The following is a 19,058-nucleotide window of genomic DNA, read 5'->3' as shown; positions in this document are numbered from 1 at the left end:
TTGAATGAGTAAGTGTGAGCGAGCAATGGCAATAAACAATAATATAAATAAACAATATCTGCCTGCACGTTTGTATCTGATTCATTCAATAAATATGAGCAGGCTCCAGACAAGCCCAGTGTATCGTAATTGACTCCTATTTTTGTTTTACATGTGACTGCAATCATAACAAATGCTCTTTATCTATATCCAGTAAATTATGAGCATAAACTGTGAGTCATTTCCCGCAAAAGCAAATACTCTACACACCTGAGACACTTTGTAAACAAAACAATGAGACATTGTCTGTGCAGAGTAAACAGCACCGGATAGATGAGTGTGCTCTGCTCGTATCAATAAGAGAATAAGGAAGCTGGAAAATTTGTTTACACGCCTAAACGTATAAAAAACACTTCTCAGAACAGGCTGGTACTGGAATACTGGAAGGGAGGGAAGCTGCAGGATGCGGTAAAAGGGTTTGATAAGAGTCGGTGTTGTTTGAAGTATCTGAAGCAAACGATGTCAACACAACAGCGCAGTGCAGGAATAGTACCTGATAGGCTGATCAACGTGTAAAATAAATGAAACTAAATCTTTTATCCTTTTTTTTTGGTGTGCAAGATTAAAAAAAAAGAACATTTTGTAAAAAGCCCTTGAAAAGCATATAGCACGTCATCCTCAGTTAATGATGAAGCTCTCAGTGAGCCATGACATGCACCATACAAGTTTTATCAAAACATTGATGAATTGTTATCAGACTGATACAGACTGATAAGCTGCTCTATTGAGTAATCAGCTGCTTGATTTATGCTTTTTTTACAAATAACTTGTTAGCTTATGATTATAAATCAACTTATAAACAATTATTTCTTGCATTATAATCAGATGAAATACACAATTTCATAAAAATTTGAAGCATCGAAAAGTGGAATTTTTCCCAGAAAACGTGAAAAAAAAAAAAAAGCTGGCAACAGAACTACAGGCCAAAGTCTGTTCCCGCTATGAGCAGTGTTTCTCTTAGCGCTCAACTGTTTACCTTTTTTTAAATTATAACCTTTATTTTGACAGCATTCCATGACTCCAAGATCTCCTTGACATATTGATTAATTGACTATTTATTGCAGCTCTAAAGCATTTCTGGTAATATTGGTTTCATAATGAAAAACTAAATAAATAGCAGTCCAAGCTAAACCAAAACAAAAAGCATATCTACCACCTGCAAAAACAAAACAAAAAGAGCATAAAATCAAACACTAAAACCAAAATGACACGAAAAAAAAAAATGCAATGAATAAGAGGGAAAAATCCTTGAAGAGCTTCCGAGAATCTCAACCCATAAAGCACCACCGAGGAATTTACTGCTTGATAGAAACCACCCACTAGATGGTAATGAGATTTTCCCAGTACTCACTGGTGTGTATTATGGGTGTGTTTGGTATTTACGCTGCAGCTCTTACCATGGAGAGCGCGGTCTGGGTCTGCTGGAGGACCGGTTCAGGCAGCAGGGAGATGTGGACGCACTCCGGGATGGTGACTGTACCGCCGTCCAGGTCAGCGATGATCACATCCAACTGAAAACACACACACACACACACACACAAAGAGAATCCTTATCAGTCACCATTAAAAACACTTTTCATTTTTGCCTCTGGGGATGTTGATAACAGAACGACAGAGTGATACACGAGCTGATTACGGCGAGAGAAGGACAAAGACGAGTCATCTCTTGTCAGCAGCTGCTCATTACAGGACGTTGGCTATCAAAACGACATAATAGACATTCACATTTCACCGCGGACAGCAGGAAAAGCTGCCCAGAAAACAACATCTGACCCCTGACCAGCCGCTCATACATTGAGAACTACGGTACAAAACACAGCGTCTCGTTGTTATGTGACACAATGGCTCCATCAGGGCGGCACGGTGAGCGGCCTGCAGCAGCACGTGGTCAGACACACACACACACACACACACACACACACTCTCATCAGGATTTAATAAGATAGCGGCAAATTATTTTCTTTGATCGTGAGATCTAGACGCTGATAATTGTCATGTATGTTGGCATAATTAATCTAAAGATGTAGGCAGGTAGAGAAGGGCAGTTTATTAAAAGATAGATGAACCATTGCTTAATGGGTCAGTGAGAGTTTACATGAAACATACTCCACATTGTAATCAAAGCCAGCCACAAGTAGAGAGATCAACCACAAGTATATAATAGCTTCTTTGCTGGGAAATCTCCTCCTTCTGATTTTTTTTTTTTTTTTTTGAGAGAAAGTTTATTAAACAGCAGAATGATATATTCAACCTTTAATACTGATTCTATTATATCACATGTAACACATTTCTTTCCCTCTGCTGGAAACTGGCAGCAGATGTTTCATTTCGTTTAGAATTGACCCAGTGCATGCTGGGTGTTTTAATGATACTGCTTGTTTGTTTATTGTTGATGGAGTGTGGTGTGTGTGTGTGTGTGTTGAGCTGGCATTTTTCTTCCCGACATTTTCTGCTGCTTCAGGCCGCTGCTTTCTGTTCCAGAGCGGTTTACTTTTCTAATTCAGAACACATTGCCGGTCATCTCTTCGTAGGCTGTTCGTAAGAAATCCGTGGTCGATGATGGACGAGCTTCGCCTTCGTTAGCGCTTTTTCGAGACGAACCGTGAAAAAAAAAGCTGGCATTATCGTTGAACAATACAACATTGACTGGCTGTTTCTGGAATTGTGGTGAGGATACTTGCCCTGTGTTGAGCCGTGAGCAACCGCTACCACCCTGCCAGCGATGCTGGTAAGGTGGGAGTGTTTTTCCACAGAACAGCAAGGTAAAAAAAAAAAGTTCATGGAGGAGTGCTGATTTGCTCAAACTGCAGTGAGAGCCTGTCGTCTACAGCTCTTCATCTGACATGTCACTGTGTCTGTTTCTGCTTGTACTGTCCTCCCTGGGATATTTAAAACTGATCCTAACAGCACCAAATAAGTCATTATCTTGTTCTTATTGAAGAACAACAATGCTATTAAAGCTCCACTGACTCAAACACATGACATTTCCTATAGCTGCTTCATAATAAAAGCCTCCTACTAGTTGGAGACTCCCTGCTTCTGCTCCCTGCTTTATCTACCGAACCAAAACGCTTCACTTTGTGTTATCATAATGTGGCTACATTGGTCTGTCATGTTGTATTGATGCCAACCCACCAGTTCTTGTGTCTCAGAGCGGAAGAAGGAGTTGACGCCGATGATGAAGGGAGTGGGAGTGCTCAGGACCTCCAGGAGTTTCCCCGGCAGGATGGGGACATATGTGAAGCTGGGAAGACATAAACAGGAAGAGATTCAGCACATCAGACGGCGTCAGCTACAGCGGATCTGTTTTCCTGCTCTGTAAAGCTTATCTAAATATTAACGTATATTTGCAGTGTGTTTGTGTTTTGTATACAGTTGTTGACTGTATGTAACATCTTGCTGTTATGTCATATTATGTAATGCATCAACACCAATGAGCGGGGTCAAAGTTTTTTCTGGATCTCTTTACTCAAACAATAAAATGCTAAATGTGGAACTAAAACAATAATATAAATAAACTGCACATTTCCAGGCTGCAAGTAAACATCTGTCTGGGATCTTATGACGTTAGATATGGGATTGAATGTGTTTTCACAGCTCTGCAGACATGGCAGTAAGAGACTGAGAAGTGGGAACACACCTGTATTTGAGGGGGAACATGATGGCCAGCAGCCCCCGGCAGGCGTCCGTTAGTCGCTGGTAGCTGCTGGACAGGAACAGGATCTTATGTTCCGTCAGAGCAGCACAGAACAGATACAGCACGTTGATTATACCTGAAGAAGAAGAAGAAGAGAGCACAGACGGGACATCACTAGGAATCCAATATATCATATTCTACAATAATAATCTCACTAATTGTTCAAACGCAGAAATAACATATCAAAGGTTTTGCTAGAATTCATCTATTACTAGTTAGACAAAGTAACTGGTTTCTACATAGTGTTAGTAATTCTAAAAACATATGAAACATAAATGTGATCATTTCCACATTCTGAAACATTCAAGCAGACTGGCGAGGATATTCTTCATAATATTACACTGTCACATGATTGTAGCTCCTTTTGTAATCTAAAAGTTGCATATTTGCTGTGTGGAAAGACTGTTTTTGACAGACTTGGGCTGTGTCCAAAAATCCCTCCCTCGTACACTCATTCACTACCCCCTACAGCATATATGATAAACAATCAATTATATTTCAGAAGATTATTACTTATTTATTATCTTTTTTTTTTCAATTGTTAGCATCTCTGAGGGTACTATAGAGAGCAAAAATTCACACTTGGAATTCAGACGCTCCAATAAATTGGCAGACAGTAGATATAGTGCACTATTTGGTAAATAGGGAGTGAATAGGGAGTAATCTGTCTACTGGGCAGTAGCAGTGTGTGAATGTGCATTAAGATTACATCCTGATGAGCATGGCAGCCTCTGTCATCAGTGTATGAATGTGGGTGAATGTTGACATGTATTGTAAAAGCACTTTGATTGGTCAGAAGACTAGAAAGGCGCTATATAAAAAGCAGTCCCGTCCATTTTAGACGCAGAATTGCAAGAATTCATCATAATAAACAAACCCCCCATACTCAATAACATGTGGAAAACACTATTTAGAGACAGGACAGGTGTAGTATTAATCCCATATTCTAATAGTCCGTACCAAGCTGTCTGAAGAGCTGAGCCACACTGCTGCCGCTGACAGGTAGCGAGTCGTTGATGGGTGTCTGGATAACTTGCCGATCGCCAGCGCCTAATGTTATTGTCCGCTACAAATAAAGAAAGAGAGGGGAGGAGAAAAAAAAAAAAAAAGAGGGATTCAAAAAAGGGAGGTGAGAAAAAAAACAAAACAAAAAAACAAATGTGGTTTCTCAGAAAGACGGGGTTTGACAGTGTGGTTTAATCACAGTTGTGCGTGTCCGGAGAGCAGCGTGAGTCAGCCACAGAGAAATGAAGAAATCCCAGAAGCTTAGCAGGTACACGACAAATAAGACACAAGCCATTCCAGCTGATTAGAAAGAGAATGGAGCCGGGCAGGGCTCCATGCCAACGACCTCGCTGCAAAACAACACCAGCGCCGCCGTATCAATGAGCCTTTATGGGGAGAGAAATCACCGGCGACATGGCAGGTGTCATGCGCAGGCGATTTTCCACCGCGGTCTGATGTGAGCACAAGTGGAAAGGGGACTGATCGGGGGTGAATGTGTATAGATGATTCGTTTAGGGCCGTGAAGCGTGTCCTGGGATAAATTTAACACAGTAGAGACTCTTATCCGATGTGACTTGCGATGGGTGAAAAAAAGGCTGAAGCTTCCGACAGCCTGCGTACTGCATCGGAGATATCTTACAGAGATAAGGTTCATTATGTCTCTCCATCAGCAGATAACCAAATTGACTTTGTAGAAACTGTAAATCTACTGTGCCTCCAGACAGAAGACAAAGCCGATAAATATTGATGTGTGTGTGTGTGTGGTTTGGATAACAAGCGTATGCGGGAGTGGAGACACAGATGGTTTAGACTGCAAAAATAGAAATCAATACCGTACCAGCACAATTATACAGTACGACTTAGCATTGCAGCACAAGATGAAGCTGTTTGAGGTGAGATTACATGACTATTGAACACAGCGTACCTTGAGGACATGATTTCTGATTTATGTATTTAAGTATTTGAGACTCATTAAACAATCCAGATAATCCAGGTGATCACAAGTCCTGATGATTAGAGGAAACAAATTTGCATGTTTGTCTCAGCGACAGTAGTTATGTCTTGCCGGGGGCCTTTAAACATAGACAAACCAGTTGGATTAGATCTGCCATGTGTGTAAGAAAAAGCTTCATTTGAAAGTGTTTAAAATCATCCAGGCAGTATGGCTGTGTGTGTGTGTGTGTGTGTGTGTGTGCGTGCTGCGCTAGCTAAGAGGGAGCAGGTGCAGCATAATCTCATGCTCTCTACAGCAGCAGCAGCAGCAGCAGCAGCAGCGTTAGCGTCAGCAGCCGAGCTGTTAGCAATTCAATGCTGTGATACAACAACTGACCATCAGGTGTGTTCAATTCAGTTTGCTGTCTACCTCTGATTAAATAAAAAAAGGGGCTAATAATGATATGCATAGCATGCTGAGTGCATTATTTTACTGATAACCGCATGGCTCTCATGCAGCAGACTTTGCTGCTTGTTGAGTGGTAAAGTAACCCAATGGTTGACAAATTAGTGCCAACACAAAGTCAATACTGATGTTTTGATCACAGGCGAGGAGCCATGGTGTAATTGGAATAATCAGCGTGCTAAACACACACAAACAAACAAACCCAAGGACTGGCTACACAATAGAACGCTCTGTCTACTGTGTAGCCACTATGTTTCAAACTCAAACTGTCTCTTCATCACGCACAGAGCTATCAGAGCTCATTCTGGGATGAAAAGTCAGTTTGGGCTTGAAACATTGTACTTTTTATAATGTAAAAATGTTTTGCAGCGCAGTTATAGACATGACTGAAGTAGATGGGGTTACCACTTTTACTTACAGCTGTGGATGAGCATCTGGAATGCATCGTAACTGATGCTGTTCACAGTACTCTCATCTGAAAGTGTACTGTAGGATCTAAATTGTACTACTTTGTGTAGTTTCTCTCTCAGTTCCTCTACAGAAATACAGCAGTTACATCAAGGAGATAAACCAACAATCAGTCCTAAAGTCAATCATGACTATATGGAGAAGCTGAGAGGCTCATGCTTATATTAGAGGTGCATTATGGTACTTCATGTGACATGAATGATCAGTTGTTGGTCACGTATTGACTGTATCAAAGCGTTTTGATTGGTTCTCCTTAGTTGAGGGAAATGGGTGGAGAAAAGGAAGCTGAGAAAGCTAAGCGCTGATTGGTGGCGTGGGGAGAATGAAGTCAGGCAGGCGTACCAAACTCTCCTCTCTCTCCTCCTGGCCCGGCTACACAAGCACCCAGCGGAGACACACGCGCGCACACACGCACACACACACACACACACACACACACAAACACAAGCACCCCGCAGGATAAGACACAGGTTAGAAACAACAGGAGTGTGGGCATAGAATGCCCAAACTTGACAACAATATGACAGTAATGTATCAGCATGGCAAAACAAGTAAGCTGCACAAACAATAACATGATAAACATGAACTGCAAGATGAAGAGGGCTGTGTGAAAATATGAAAAATAAATGTGCAAAACAAAGTAGAGCCATCATTTGGCATTTGGCAGCACTAAATGATCCATTATGTCATTGCACTCAAAATAAACACACAGAACAACAGCAATACAAATATTGATCAATTCATCTATCAATATGAATCATTATTTGTTCAGTTATTGTATTTGGAGTCAGGAACAGCCTCATAGTGTGCAATTTTCACTTTTGTCTTGCATGGAATTTACACTGCAGCAGATACTGATTAGATGAGGGAATTTTCCAACACTATGTGACTGTTTTCAACCGTAACAGGTACTAAAACTGAAACCTAGAGCAGACCTTAAATCACCCTCTGACCTCAAACTCACTGACACAATCCACTGATAAGAGGTGAGGGGAAGGAGTGTCTTGGTGGCCTGATGGTTAAGGTGCATACCACATAATCACAATGTCCACAGTTCCACTCCTGGCTGCAGGACCCCTGTTGCATATTATACCCCCCCTCTCTCTCTCTCCCTGTGTTTCCCGTCTCTCTCTACTGATTGTCAAATAAAGGAAAAAGGCCAAAAAATAATCTTGAAAAAAAAAAAGAGGTGAAAGGAAAAACTGAAGTGGACAGGCTACGTGCTTCATTAAGAACAGACCTGTTTCTCCATCATGGGACACTGACCTCCAGCAGAACAACTGAGTGGGTTTTCTCTCAATCGAGCCTCAAGGTTCTTACCTAATGTTTGACTCTTAAATGGGATCGGAGCACTTGGCAGTGAGACAAACAGAGTCCGGTAACTGGGACTGGAATTCCCTCTTTCACAGGGATTTTAGAGAACAATTAACTCCTTCCTGTAACAACTCAATCAATAATGGATGGCTACCAGGGGAATTCTTTATCGTTTTCATATGAAAAATGATTAATTCACCATGTGGGGAAATCTGGGACTATCACCCACACACACACACACTCACACACACACATAGAGAGGGTCAGGGTCATGTACAGATGTGTTGTTCTCAGAGGGTCTTAAGCAGAGAACCTGACCACAGGCCCACTCTTCTTTTGAAATTCACCATTTCTCACATTAGGCCAACAGCCTGGAGTTCACTTCACATTTGGGTTGTGTAAACTACTCAGATAAATGACTGCAGTGTTGTAACTTCCTAGTGGTCAAAGACTTGTAAAATATCAGTTGTTTCCCAAGCTGCTCGGCAGTGCTTCCCTGGAACTGTGACTGCTCATTTTCTTAGATAAACGCAGGTAGTTTGTCTGATAGCCTGAGGTTAGATGGCAGGTCCTCAGACAGCAGTTAGTCATTGCATCCTCGTTCATGACAGCCTGCCACAGCGCAGACAATACAAGTAAACTAAAAAAAAAACTCAACAACATATTGTGAGACGTCGGGGTTTTATGGATTAATGTTGTCGGGTCGTTTGAGAGAAACTAATTCAGGGTTCGAGCGTGCTAAGATTGGTCTGGTGTGTGACACTATGTCTGACGGCTGTCATGTCGCAGGAGTTGGTGTGTTGTGTGTTTTTGAGGTTGCTGTGAACACACAGACTCTGTGATAATGACAGATATTTTGTGAGGATGATCTCACTGAATGGAAGCTCTTGTATGATTAAACAGTCAGAGGAATGTGTGTAAGTGTGTGTTACTCTGTCTAAGTGGTCTGTCCTCCTACACCTCTACAAAATAAAACTGTTTGTGCTCGGCTGGAGCAGGCCATACAAATCATTTCTAAGGGCCTTAACGAGCTGTGTACATATACATGGGTTGTTTTTTTGAAATGAGATAAATTGGGTGTGTTTGTGTCTTATACTTCACATCATAGAGCATCATGGGTATTATGCAGCTCTATAATGAAACCACTGATCAGTTTTTAGTCAGAATGTATGAGTTAAATGGAAAATAACAGGTTGGAGGCTTTAGGTTACCTGTGCACCCATGAGTGTTTGTTTTCACGTGTGTGTTAGTGTGTTAGGAGAGCGCTGCATTAGCTTTGCTGTTTGGGTCTGTATGTGTGTTAATACTGATTAGATCTGATTCTCTCATTCAGACGGTGCGTTCCTGGTAGGAAGCCATCTGCCGTCCCATATGGTCACCCGGCAACCGAACTACGACCCGCACAGCAACGGGCTCCATCGTGTTTGTGTTTTAGAGGAGGAAATGACTTGAAAATAATAAGTGTTCTAAAATGGTTATTAATAGTTGCAATAAATTAAAATCATGACAAATGCAAAGGAAGTAAAAAAAAAAAAAAAAAAAGGAATGTTTGAAATGATTAACATGATCCTGTGGAAACAGTTTAATCACAAAACACACACACACACACACACACAAAAAAAAGCAGGTCAAAAATAGTTGAAGCGCCATTAATCACGCATGACTTGAAATGACTGCAAGAAGGGAAGACATTCCTTAAAGAAAAGAAAACAACTCTGGCCTTTTTTTTGATTAACAGAATCAATAACATTGAGCGGGTTGTTGATTGGTGAAGCTTGCAGAACGAGAAAGTTACCTGGAGACAGGCCAGCAGCCAGTCACAGGCCAGCACCTGAGGAACCTTGTCTAAACTACAAAGTGGGGACTCATTTATCTGTAACACAGAGGAACCAGTGTACAGTAGGGTGCACAGAAATCAAACACATGGGTTACAACATCTGGAAACCACATTGGGAGGGTTCAACTGATTCAGAGAAAATAAGACACTTATATTTGAATGTGCACCATGAGTATGAATACGTGTTATTAGTTTGGTTTAGTTTAGTTGCACAAAAAACTGATTAAAAAAAAAAAAACAGAGAAGTCACTATTTTTTGAGGTGAGAAAAAAAGACACACGGTTCTTACAAAATAGATGAAAAAATGAGAAAGAAAATGATGAAAAATGGCAGAAACGACAAGAAAAAATAAGAAACTGTTGAAAATAAATGCGCTACCAAGTAACACACAACGCTGCATGTGCATGTTCACGTGCACATGCATATGCATAATTGCAACAAGATGCCAAAAACAAGAACCTTTTCTTATCTGATGGAGTTTGCTGCATACTGTTGACTCACTTCAGTGGAAGTTTGTTATCTATTTAATAATGTCTGCAGCATGAAGGAAAAACACTGGAGGAGAAACTGTTACTGTAACTCACTGAGTTATTTCATGTATCAACAGAAAGAAAACACACGTTTGTTTGTGTTATTTGGTTTTCTGCCGTGGCAAACATTGCAAAATATAATGATGTGGTTTAAAACTGTCTGCTAACAATCTGTATCAGCTGCATTTCACAGAGCTTTGTCACTAACCTCTACCAGTACGTTAAGTCCATAACAATGAAAATGATCAATGATGAATCAAATAAAGCTAAAATGTCAATGAGAAAGTGTGCAGTGAATGTTTAAAGGATGTTTGACAGAGCTGTACATGACACTGGCCGTCAGGGCGGTAAAACCAGCTCTATGAAGATTTGTGTTATTTCCAACCACATGACTGTCTGTAGATAGTAATCCATAAATTATCAAATTATGCATGCACAAAGAAATGTGCATGCGAGCAGCAGGCACTTGTGCATATGAATAATCATAGTCTTTTACACACATACAGTACACACACACATGAAGGGCACCGCTTCCGTCACAGGTGATGTATTTCTGTCGTACCGAGCTAACACAGAGGCGGCTTTACTGAAATGAGCGGACAGCGTTGAACATGGTGCTGTGCTAGCAGGCTGCGCCAAGCTCTACTTCTCTAAGATGCTAACAGTCTGGATAAGCTGCACTGTTGAGCGAGGAGTGTGTACCGCACAGCAAAGACAAAGAGCTATAACGGCATCAGAAACAGACTGAAGAATAGTGTCAGTTTATCTTTAGCTCAAATCATGATCTTTGACTTTTGTAGGATAGTCAGGCGTCTGCTTGACAAAGACACAAACGGTCAGCAGTTACCTGGGAGCCTCCAGCGATGGGGATGACACATGTGAGGAGATTTCCAATCACCGTTTCCAAGGGGACAGACAGGCCATCTACATGGACGGTGTAGATCAAACCCAGACAGTTCTGTTCAATCGGGGAGGGAGGGACATGGAGGTCAGAGGTCAACCAAAAATATACAATTACACAAAAATGAAAGAGCTACACTGTTAAATAATAATATGGTTGTGTCCAGTATTGTGTTTCTCCCATCTGTTCATTCAGAAAAGATAGACGCTGCTGTCTTTTACCACAACGGAGACTCAGAAATGGTAGGACATTAGGAGCTGTGGTTGTGTGTCGTACCCTGAACACCTCGGTGTAGTCCAGCCGGGACACCAGCACCAGGCTCTTGGGGGCGAAGACCTGAGCCTGTTGGACGACGGCAAGCTCCTCATCTACCTCGTCCACCTCGCTGGCCTCCGCCTTCTGCAGCTGACCACAGAGACGGACAGACATTACTGCAGTTACATCAGACATACATTATATATTGTGCTATTCAAAAGGAATCATTGAATTAGCAGCTGTGGATGTTGTGTTTGGTTTTATAGTTATTTTGTAAAGATTGTGTACAGCAAAAAGGTATTTTAGGGCCCCTATGTGTCATGTGGCCCATAATTTAAAGAGAGCTCAGCCTCGCATCCTTTGTGAGCAACCAGAGAGGGATCATGTCATTGCTGCTGCACCACTAACTCCAATTGATAGGAGAAAGTGAACAGCTGCCTCACCTGCGGGTTGTCCAGACCCTCCCAGAAGGTGAAGCAGGCACAGTAGTGACGGTCCGAGCTGATGTCAGTCAAAACCGCTACGAAGAAGGAGGCAGGCTGCCGCTCAGGAACCAGCTGCCAACCGCTGGGCTGACAGAACTAGAGAGGAGGAGGAGGAGGAGGAGGAGGAAGTGGGTAGTTATCAGATGGTGACGGGAAGGAAGGAACAAAGAGAAAAATGAGGGTTCATACTAAGCTTTGTGACATATCAGACATACACATGCTCTTCCAGCACCTCAGGATGACTCAGCCAGGGGTTTGGCATCAAAACCTGTCCTGAAAACTTTCCGTCCGCTTTAATAATATGACAACAACAACGACAACACAGCTCTGACTGAATGATGTGAATAGATGAGAAATTGCATTTTGTACTTTTATTTCTAATCACATTGTAGCGGGTTTGAAAAAAGTTGCAGTATGTAATTTTCAAATATTTACTTGCAAAACATGAAATGTAAATGCAACGATCAATACTGTGAGTGAGGTGAGCAAACAATACAAGGTCAATATTAGCAGGGTTTTATGTGAAGATATGACATTTATTATGTTGTGGTATGTACTGACTGAATGACTTCATCTAAAGTCAGTGTATGACTGGCATGTGTAAACATATTACACATGCCTTTTACTGCTTGCTTTTATCTTCAGTCAATCTACACCCAAACTCTTTATGAAGCTATTTCACAGTCCTGATGGCATCCTTCCCTGGCTGTTGCTGCTTGTGCTTGTTGTTGTTTGTTGTTGTCATTGTTTTTCTTCTGTCCCCCCTCCCCCTTTCCCTCTCTCTTTCTCTCTCTCAACCCAACCGGTCAAAGCAGATGGCCGCCCACCAAGAGCCGGGGTCTGCTTGAGGTTTCTACCCGTTAAAGGGGAGTTTTTCCTTACCGCTGTCGCCAAGTGCTTGCTCATGGGGGAACTGTTGGGTCTCTATAAATTAAAGAGTATGGTCTGACCTGCTCTATGTGAAAAGTGCCTTGAGATGACTTCTGTTGTGATATGGCGCTATATAAATAAAGATTGATTGATTGATTGATTGATTGATTTTCTTTCTGTCTTTATTTTCATGTCTAATTCAGATATTGGGATACGCTTTTAACCAGCCGATCACTATGTGAATCTATGCTGACTCAGCAGGCTCGAGTCCATCCTGCTCTGTTTCTTTAGGAATAGTTTAACAATTTGGGAAATAAGCTAGTTTACTCTCTTGCCAAGGGTGAGATGAGAAGATTGACACCACTCTCAAGAATGAAAGCAGCATTGATTTTCTCATCTGACTCTTGGCAAGAATAAGACTTATTCCCAAACTGTCAAACTATTCCTTTAAAGTAAACAAATCTTCTATTAGCCAAATACAGCTGACGGCTGATGTCAGATTTTTGCATCGATGTGAAGATACACAATTATATGTCAGATATTTAATGCACTGAATTGACCAAAAACAGACTCTGGTTCGTTCTTCCAGACACTTCACAGTACATGGACAAATTCAGCCTTGTGATTCACAACTCAAGTTTCATTTCAGGGTTGAATTGAGCCCAAATCAAATGTTTTTCATTCACTGGTTCAGTAAAAATATGTTTGTTTTCTTATATCTAAAAATAATTTGGGTCTCAGGGGTGAATACAGAACCTACAACAAACATAGAAGACCGAGTTTCACCATGGACATAGAAAGCTGGATTGAAATGACAGGACTGCAGGATATCTGAGCTTCCAACCCCCCCTCGATGTCATGTCTGATAGACTCGTTTTCAAATAATTGAACATTTAGAAATTAAACACAAAAGATGCTTCTGTTCCCTCGTGCAGCATTTGAACGGGGAGCAGAAACGGTGGTATGGAATTACTAGACAGCCGCAATGCTGACATGACAAGATCCTAATATGAATGCAACAATCCCTACTACATGTGGCCAGGGTTCCACCTAGGTTTCTGGAGGGCTGGGGGTCCTCCCCTAAGAAAATTTGATGTTATTTGACTAGAAACTATGCATTGTCACATATTTTGGTCTATTATCATGATAATATTTATTAAAAAAAGAACACAGGCTGTAGTTTTTCACCGTATAGTCAGACATTAGCATGAAGGAGTGAAACAGATATGTAAGCTGAAGTAACCCTTCATATTTTAGTGACAAATCACACTGTGCCAAATAAGTGCAAAATAAAATTGAATCATAGTGAGTTGTTTATCCTCTCATAGTCAGGTTACAGCTGCTACCCAGCTGTATGGACGGGTATGTTATCCTATTAATACTCTTAGTCAGTACTCTTACTGTTTCTTTTTCATTTCTTAAGACTTGGGTTTTTTTGAATTACTATTTCCTAAGAAAAAAGTCATGAGTCAGTATCATTCCTGCTCCCTCTGCTGCTGACTGCTGGCTGTGATTCACTGCCTGCAGGTCCCACTGCTACAGAGGAGGTGCTGGTTCGGTAAGAGGCTGCCGTCTCAGCAAATAGCGGAGTTTACAAGAATTTGCCAAACTTTCACTTCATCTGATTCACTATGTCCACCTCAGTGTGTGTGCGTGTACATGTGCATGACCCAGAGAGCAGAGAACAGAAGCAGCGTGACCAGACATGACACCAAAACACAGTAGAGACTCTCAGCAGAGTTTGCTTCTGTTTGTTCAGTTTAAAAAAAAAAACACTTAGGTGCTGCATCTGAGTCTTCTAATGGTAGGGGAAAAAAAACCCTGCATGTGACTCGAGTCAGTAACGCCCCTGACCCTGACAGGGTTACGTGTCCTGTTCTAACTACTGTGCCATACAGGAACATGTCTTTAAGTGTTGACTTACCAGCTCTACGCCTTGTGGGAACGGGCTGTCCTCCCAGTCTTTCTCAGGAAACCGCTGGAGAATGCGACCTTGACCTTCACCCTCCACTGCAGAGACACACACACACAGGGCAAGAGAGAGACACATACAGAGGTCAGTCGACTTCTTTAGTTTTTAATCAGCAAAACTAATTTCATTATCTCCTTTTTTCTGTCTTTTATCACTTGTATATTTGCACATAAATAAACTCTAATTTAAATAAATCACGTTGAAAGGAACTTCAGTCTTGCCGCTTCATGTTAAACATCATTCTGCAAGCTGACAGACTGGTATAAAGGCTTAGAAAGATGATGTCATTTCGCTTTTATTTTCCATGGAGAACGTGACTGATGCATGCACTTTGGTCTTGCAGGATTTTGCGACACCAGACGCTGTACTGACGATGCAACACATAACCATCATCATGTGAAGGTGCGTCTTTTAACCTGTGAAGAAACTACACAGCTGGTATAGCGCTGTAACATCTGAAGCTGATAATGACAAATAATATCTCATCTTCAGTGGCTCAGCGGTTCCTTTTAAAAATAACTAGTTACTTTAAAAAAAAGGAGAAATAGATATGTTTATCTTCTCAGTAAACATTGACGTGTTCAAATTCTAAGGAGCTGTTGAAAAAAACACTTAGGTGCTGCACGTAAGTAGGGAAAACCCTTGATTTTTATAAACTGCTTCCACATTTTATTTAAATCCACAATATTCCGCCTTTTACAGTTAATTCCATTTTTATTGCCCGTCCGTGTTTTCCGCAACGTGGAAATCATAGGGCCCTACTGGTTAATGAGGCCGTTTCCACTGTTGGCCGGGGCCTGGCTCATCACAGCGGCACAATGCCACCACAAAGGCCAACTTATGTAACCACCACAAGCCCGTCTTTCAGTTTAGTTCCAGTCAGGCTGCTTAATGGCAGCATTCATTCACACAGAGAATACACTTTATCCTCCCGATACAAAGGAGAAAAAAAAAAATCCAGCATAAAAACGGCACAGGATGAAATATTATCCTGTAGACGTTTTCAACAGCGTTTCGACCTGAACCTGAAACGATTTGCACTTATTTCAGTCTCAAGAGTAAACAACAGAGCCTGTGGGCTTTACTGAGGGGAATCACAGACACAATACACAAACAGAAAGTAGGCCAGCTCCCAAAATACACCGGGAAATACTAAAGTCATCCCCTCTCCCTTGCGAAAAGAGCCATATGTGAATGCTCATGGGACTGTTGCTCTGAGATCAAGTCTTTAAGACCAGAAGTTCATTTCCTTTTCGTTTCAATATGACTGCTCCTTATTCTTGAAGTTTGACCTATTCAGAAGTGTTCTGGCTTCCACTCTTGGGAATTTTTTGAAAGAAACATGAGATAATAGAGACTAAACATTGGTGGTCTAAAATGTGCTGTTCCACATGAGTAAGTTTTGGTGCATTAGGGGCAAAGTAAGATCTTGATTCTGCATTAGGAGGTAGATCATCAAAACAAACACTTCTCCCGCAGCTGCTTCCAATGACAAGTGGGTGTTACTCCACGTGACAAAAGCAAATTTGCACAACTACCTGAAATCAAATATCCTAAGCAGGAGCCTTCAAAACATTAGAGACTTATTAACTAAGTGAGCCAAACATATGTCTCTGGTAACAGCTGTAAAACAAGGGATTAATGCTCCTCTAGGTAAATGCTGCTCAATGTTTTCCTCTAAATGTTTTTCATGTCACGCTGCCTGTTCTAATGTTACACACTATCCTTAAGTGTCAGGCAGCGGCGGAGGCAGAAATGAACCGTCTGATCCTGCAGACTGTGAGGATCACAAGGACTGACGCTGCTCTGACGTGCTGCAGTTTGAAAAAGGAAGAAATGATTGTCTAAAAACAGACTGAAATATGTGAATAATTGGACAGGGCACAGAATACATCTGGTGACAGGTGAGCTGTGTATTAGTTACAATGTTTTTTTTAAAAAAAACAGGAAACATTTTTAACGGGGCAGCCCTGTCGCAGGTCACCCATATTGAGTGGCACCTAAACTGGTAGACAAAAAAATGTGGGTGTGTGTGTGTTCAAATAGAGCACCAATGTTAGAGAATAAAAGAACTCAAATGTCCACATTGTTTCTGTCTGTGAGACTCTGCACATACCACAGCTGAGTGTGTGAGTGTGTGTGTGTGTGTGTGTGTGTGTGTGTGTGTGTGTGTGTGTGTGTGTGTGTGTGGTTGCAGAGTGTGGACAATCAAAGATTTTCATTCATCAGTGGTGTTATATGCGATGCAATGATGTCAACATAAAAATTAACTATGTTTACACCACATTATTTAAACAGAGCTGCAGTGTTTAACAAATTGTCACATAATAATAAATAAAAGAGACAGAAATAATCAGTCTGCTGGTAAAAAGGACTGATATATTTTGTTATGAGTGCAGCATGTGAGTTAGCCAAACCCCTTCTTACGCTGTCATGAATCATCCACAGTACAGTGTACCGGAGCTGATGCATGCTGGGGCTTTACGTCACCTTCAAACATTCTCCTCAAAGACACTGATTTTAAAAAGGTACGGCCTCATAGCGATATGTTGTCAGTGGATGACGAACTGTAGGTGTGTCAGACGCACCTACACGTGCAATGAACAAAGGATACACACGCACGCACACACACACACTGAGTGTAACAGATATCAGCCAATAGTGAGGCCGGGTAGCTATTACTCAGCCAGTTAAAGCAGGACATCCTGCAGCTGAAGGAGGAGTGTATGAATGAGCCAGAAAATGAGTTTAAAATGACACGCACGCCTAACAACCACACACCGCTCTCTCTGTTTTACACACACCCACACACACAAACACACTAACACACAAACACACAAACACACAAACTCTTACACTCTCATTGTTTGTTTTTTTCTTCTTTCCGTCAGACTAAACCCAGTTGGTTCCTTGCTGTGGGCTGGTTTATAGAGACGTATGCTGGACGCAAGACGTGTCCCGTCATCACATGACTATAATTTTGACTCTATACAATGATGTCAAGAATATGTGAATGTAAATAAAAGGAATCTATGGAATGTAAACAAGACTTAAAGGCTTCTAGTTGACTTCACAAAGCCACCAATTACTCTGAGAAATGAGAAGGCGCAGGGCGAGACAGTGACTTACTGTTCCACACTAAAAACTAATTACAGCCGCTGGACATTTCAACTGCTACACAGCTTCTAAATATTTAGTTATATAAAAGGGAAATTACAGAGAAATACAAAGATCTTTCCATTTGTACTCTTTGGGTTGGAAATGATAAATACAATGATAAATGAGGCTGTTTGTGCAACTAAACCTTTCCAAGAACCGTTCAAACCGCTCCTTTTTCACTGTTTGTTAGCTAAGCAGCTACATCAGCTCCCATTAATGAACTGCTAGGACACATGAATAGAGACAAGCTTTTCTTAGCGTTTTCCATAATACGCCAGGTTATACATGGTTTTCAGTCTGTTGCTTATAAGCCCTCTTCTTTCATTTCTAACCCAAAACTAGACCTCCTCAATACAGCTGTTCTATCATAGCTCAATATCAGACCACTTGCTGTTAGACTATACAGTATATTATGTATATGCATCCAAAAAATAGAAGCAATGTTTACTGTGTTGTTTACTAAAGCATCTATGCTTCAGCGGCCAGAATCTAAAATCTAACTGAGATTTGACATAGACGTTCAAGCAAAGCAGCAAGTTTGCAACCAAGAAGAATCACTTCATTGATTGCAACCTGTCGATTGTGCATAGTTCTGCTTTACTTCCATAGAAATATAATCTGTACTTCTTGTTTTGAGTAGTCACGACCGCTCCCACAATGTCTCACATGGTCGTTGATCTATCATAGATGACTTTGAAGAGCACACTTGAAATCTTTACCGGCGGCGTCACCTCTGACAGCGGTCTGAGAATATTCCTAATGCTATTTTGGAGTGTGTTGTCGAATTTTAAACTAGTTGGGTTCGTAAAAACACATATCAAATTAAAAACCTGTAACCATCTATTCATGGCCTATTAAAAGCCTAATCCAGACCACCAAAAGTGAAAGCATTTTTATGCTGTTGAAATACTTTCTGCAGAGAACCGCAGCAGGCAGGAAAGCACAAGGAACAGAGCAGAAAGCTGTAACCCCATCAGTCCTGGCAGTGAGCTGCACCAGTACCTCCATATCACCTGCTTGCACCCAGACTGGCACGTCCTCTGGGATCCGGGGGTGATACAAAAAACAGAAACTATGATGCTAATGTTTACCTTGAACACTAAACAGCCTTTGAACAGTGTTTCTAC

At 41.3% G+C, this 19,058-nt stretch overlaps 1 protein-coding gene across 7 annotated transcripts in view; it reads right to left on the bottom strand.

The window, feature by feature from the left end:
* The window catches only part of sbf1 (SET binding factor 1), a 63,463-nt gene that overhangs the window by 27,558 nt on the left and 16,847 nt on the right, over positions 1–19,058 (bottom strand). For 2 of the 7 annotated variants that reach the window (XM_067581590.1, XM_067581593.1), the window contains exons 2-11: positions 14,725–14,810; positions 11,889–12,026; positions 11,467–11,595; positions 11,137–11,247; positions 9,718–9,795; positions 6,951–6,980; positions 4,697–4,802; positions 3,680–3,812; positions 3,175–3,283; positions 1,437–1,550 (exon numbers count right to left, since the gene is read on the bottom strand). In XM_067581590.1, coding sequence (XP_067437691.1) covers positions 1,437–1,550; positions 3,175–3,283; positions 3,680–3,812; positions 4,697–4,802; positions 6,951–6,980; positions 9,718–9,795; positions 11,137–11,247; positions 11,467–11,595; positions 11,889–12,026; positions 14,725–14,810 — 1,034 coding nt within the window. The remainder of the gene's footprint in view (positions 1–1,436; positions 1,551–3,174; positions 3,284–3,679; positions 3,813–4,696; positions 4,803–6,950; positions 6,981–9,717; positions 9,796–11,136; positions 11,248–11,466; positions 11,596–11,888; positions 12,027–14,724; positions 14,811–19,058) is intronic. The other 5 variants (XM_067581591.1, XM_067581592.1, XM_067581594.1 and 2 more) reach the window with 5 other exon arrangements.

The sequence above is a fragment of the Thunnus thynnus genome, chromosome 23 (genome assembly GCF_963924715.1).
Source record: "Thunnus thynnus chromosome 23, fThuThy2.1, whole genome shotgun sequence".
In the NCBI taxonomy this organism is placed as follows: Eukaryota; Metazoa; Chordata; class Actinopteri; order Scombriformes; family Scombridae; genus Thunnus; species Thunnus thynnus.
Note: the sequence above shows the minus strand (reverse complement) of the source record. Positions and strands in the feature narration are given on the sequence as shown.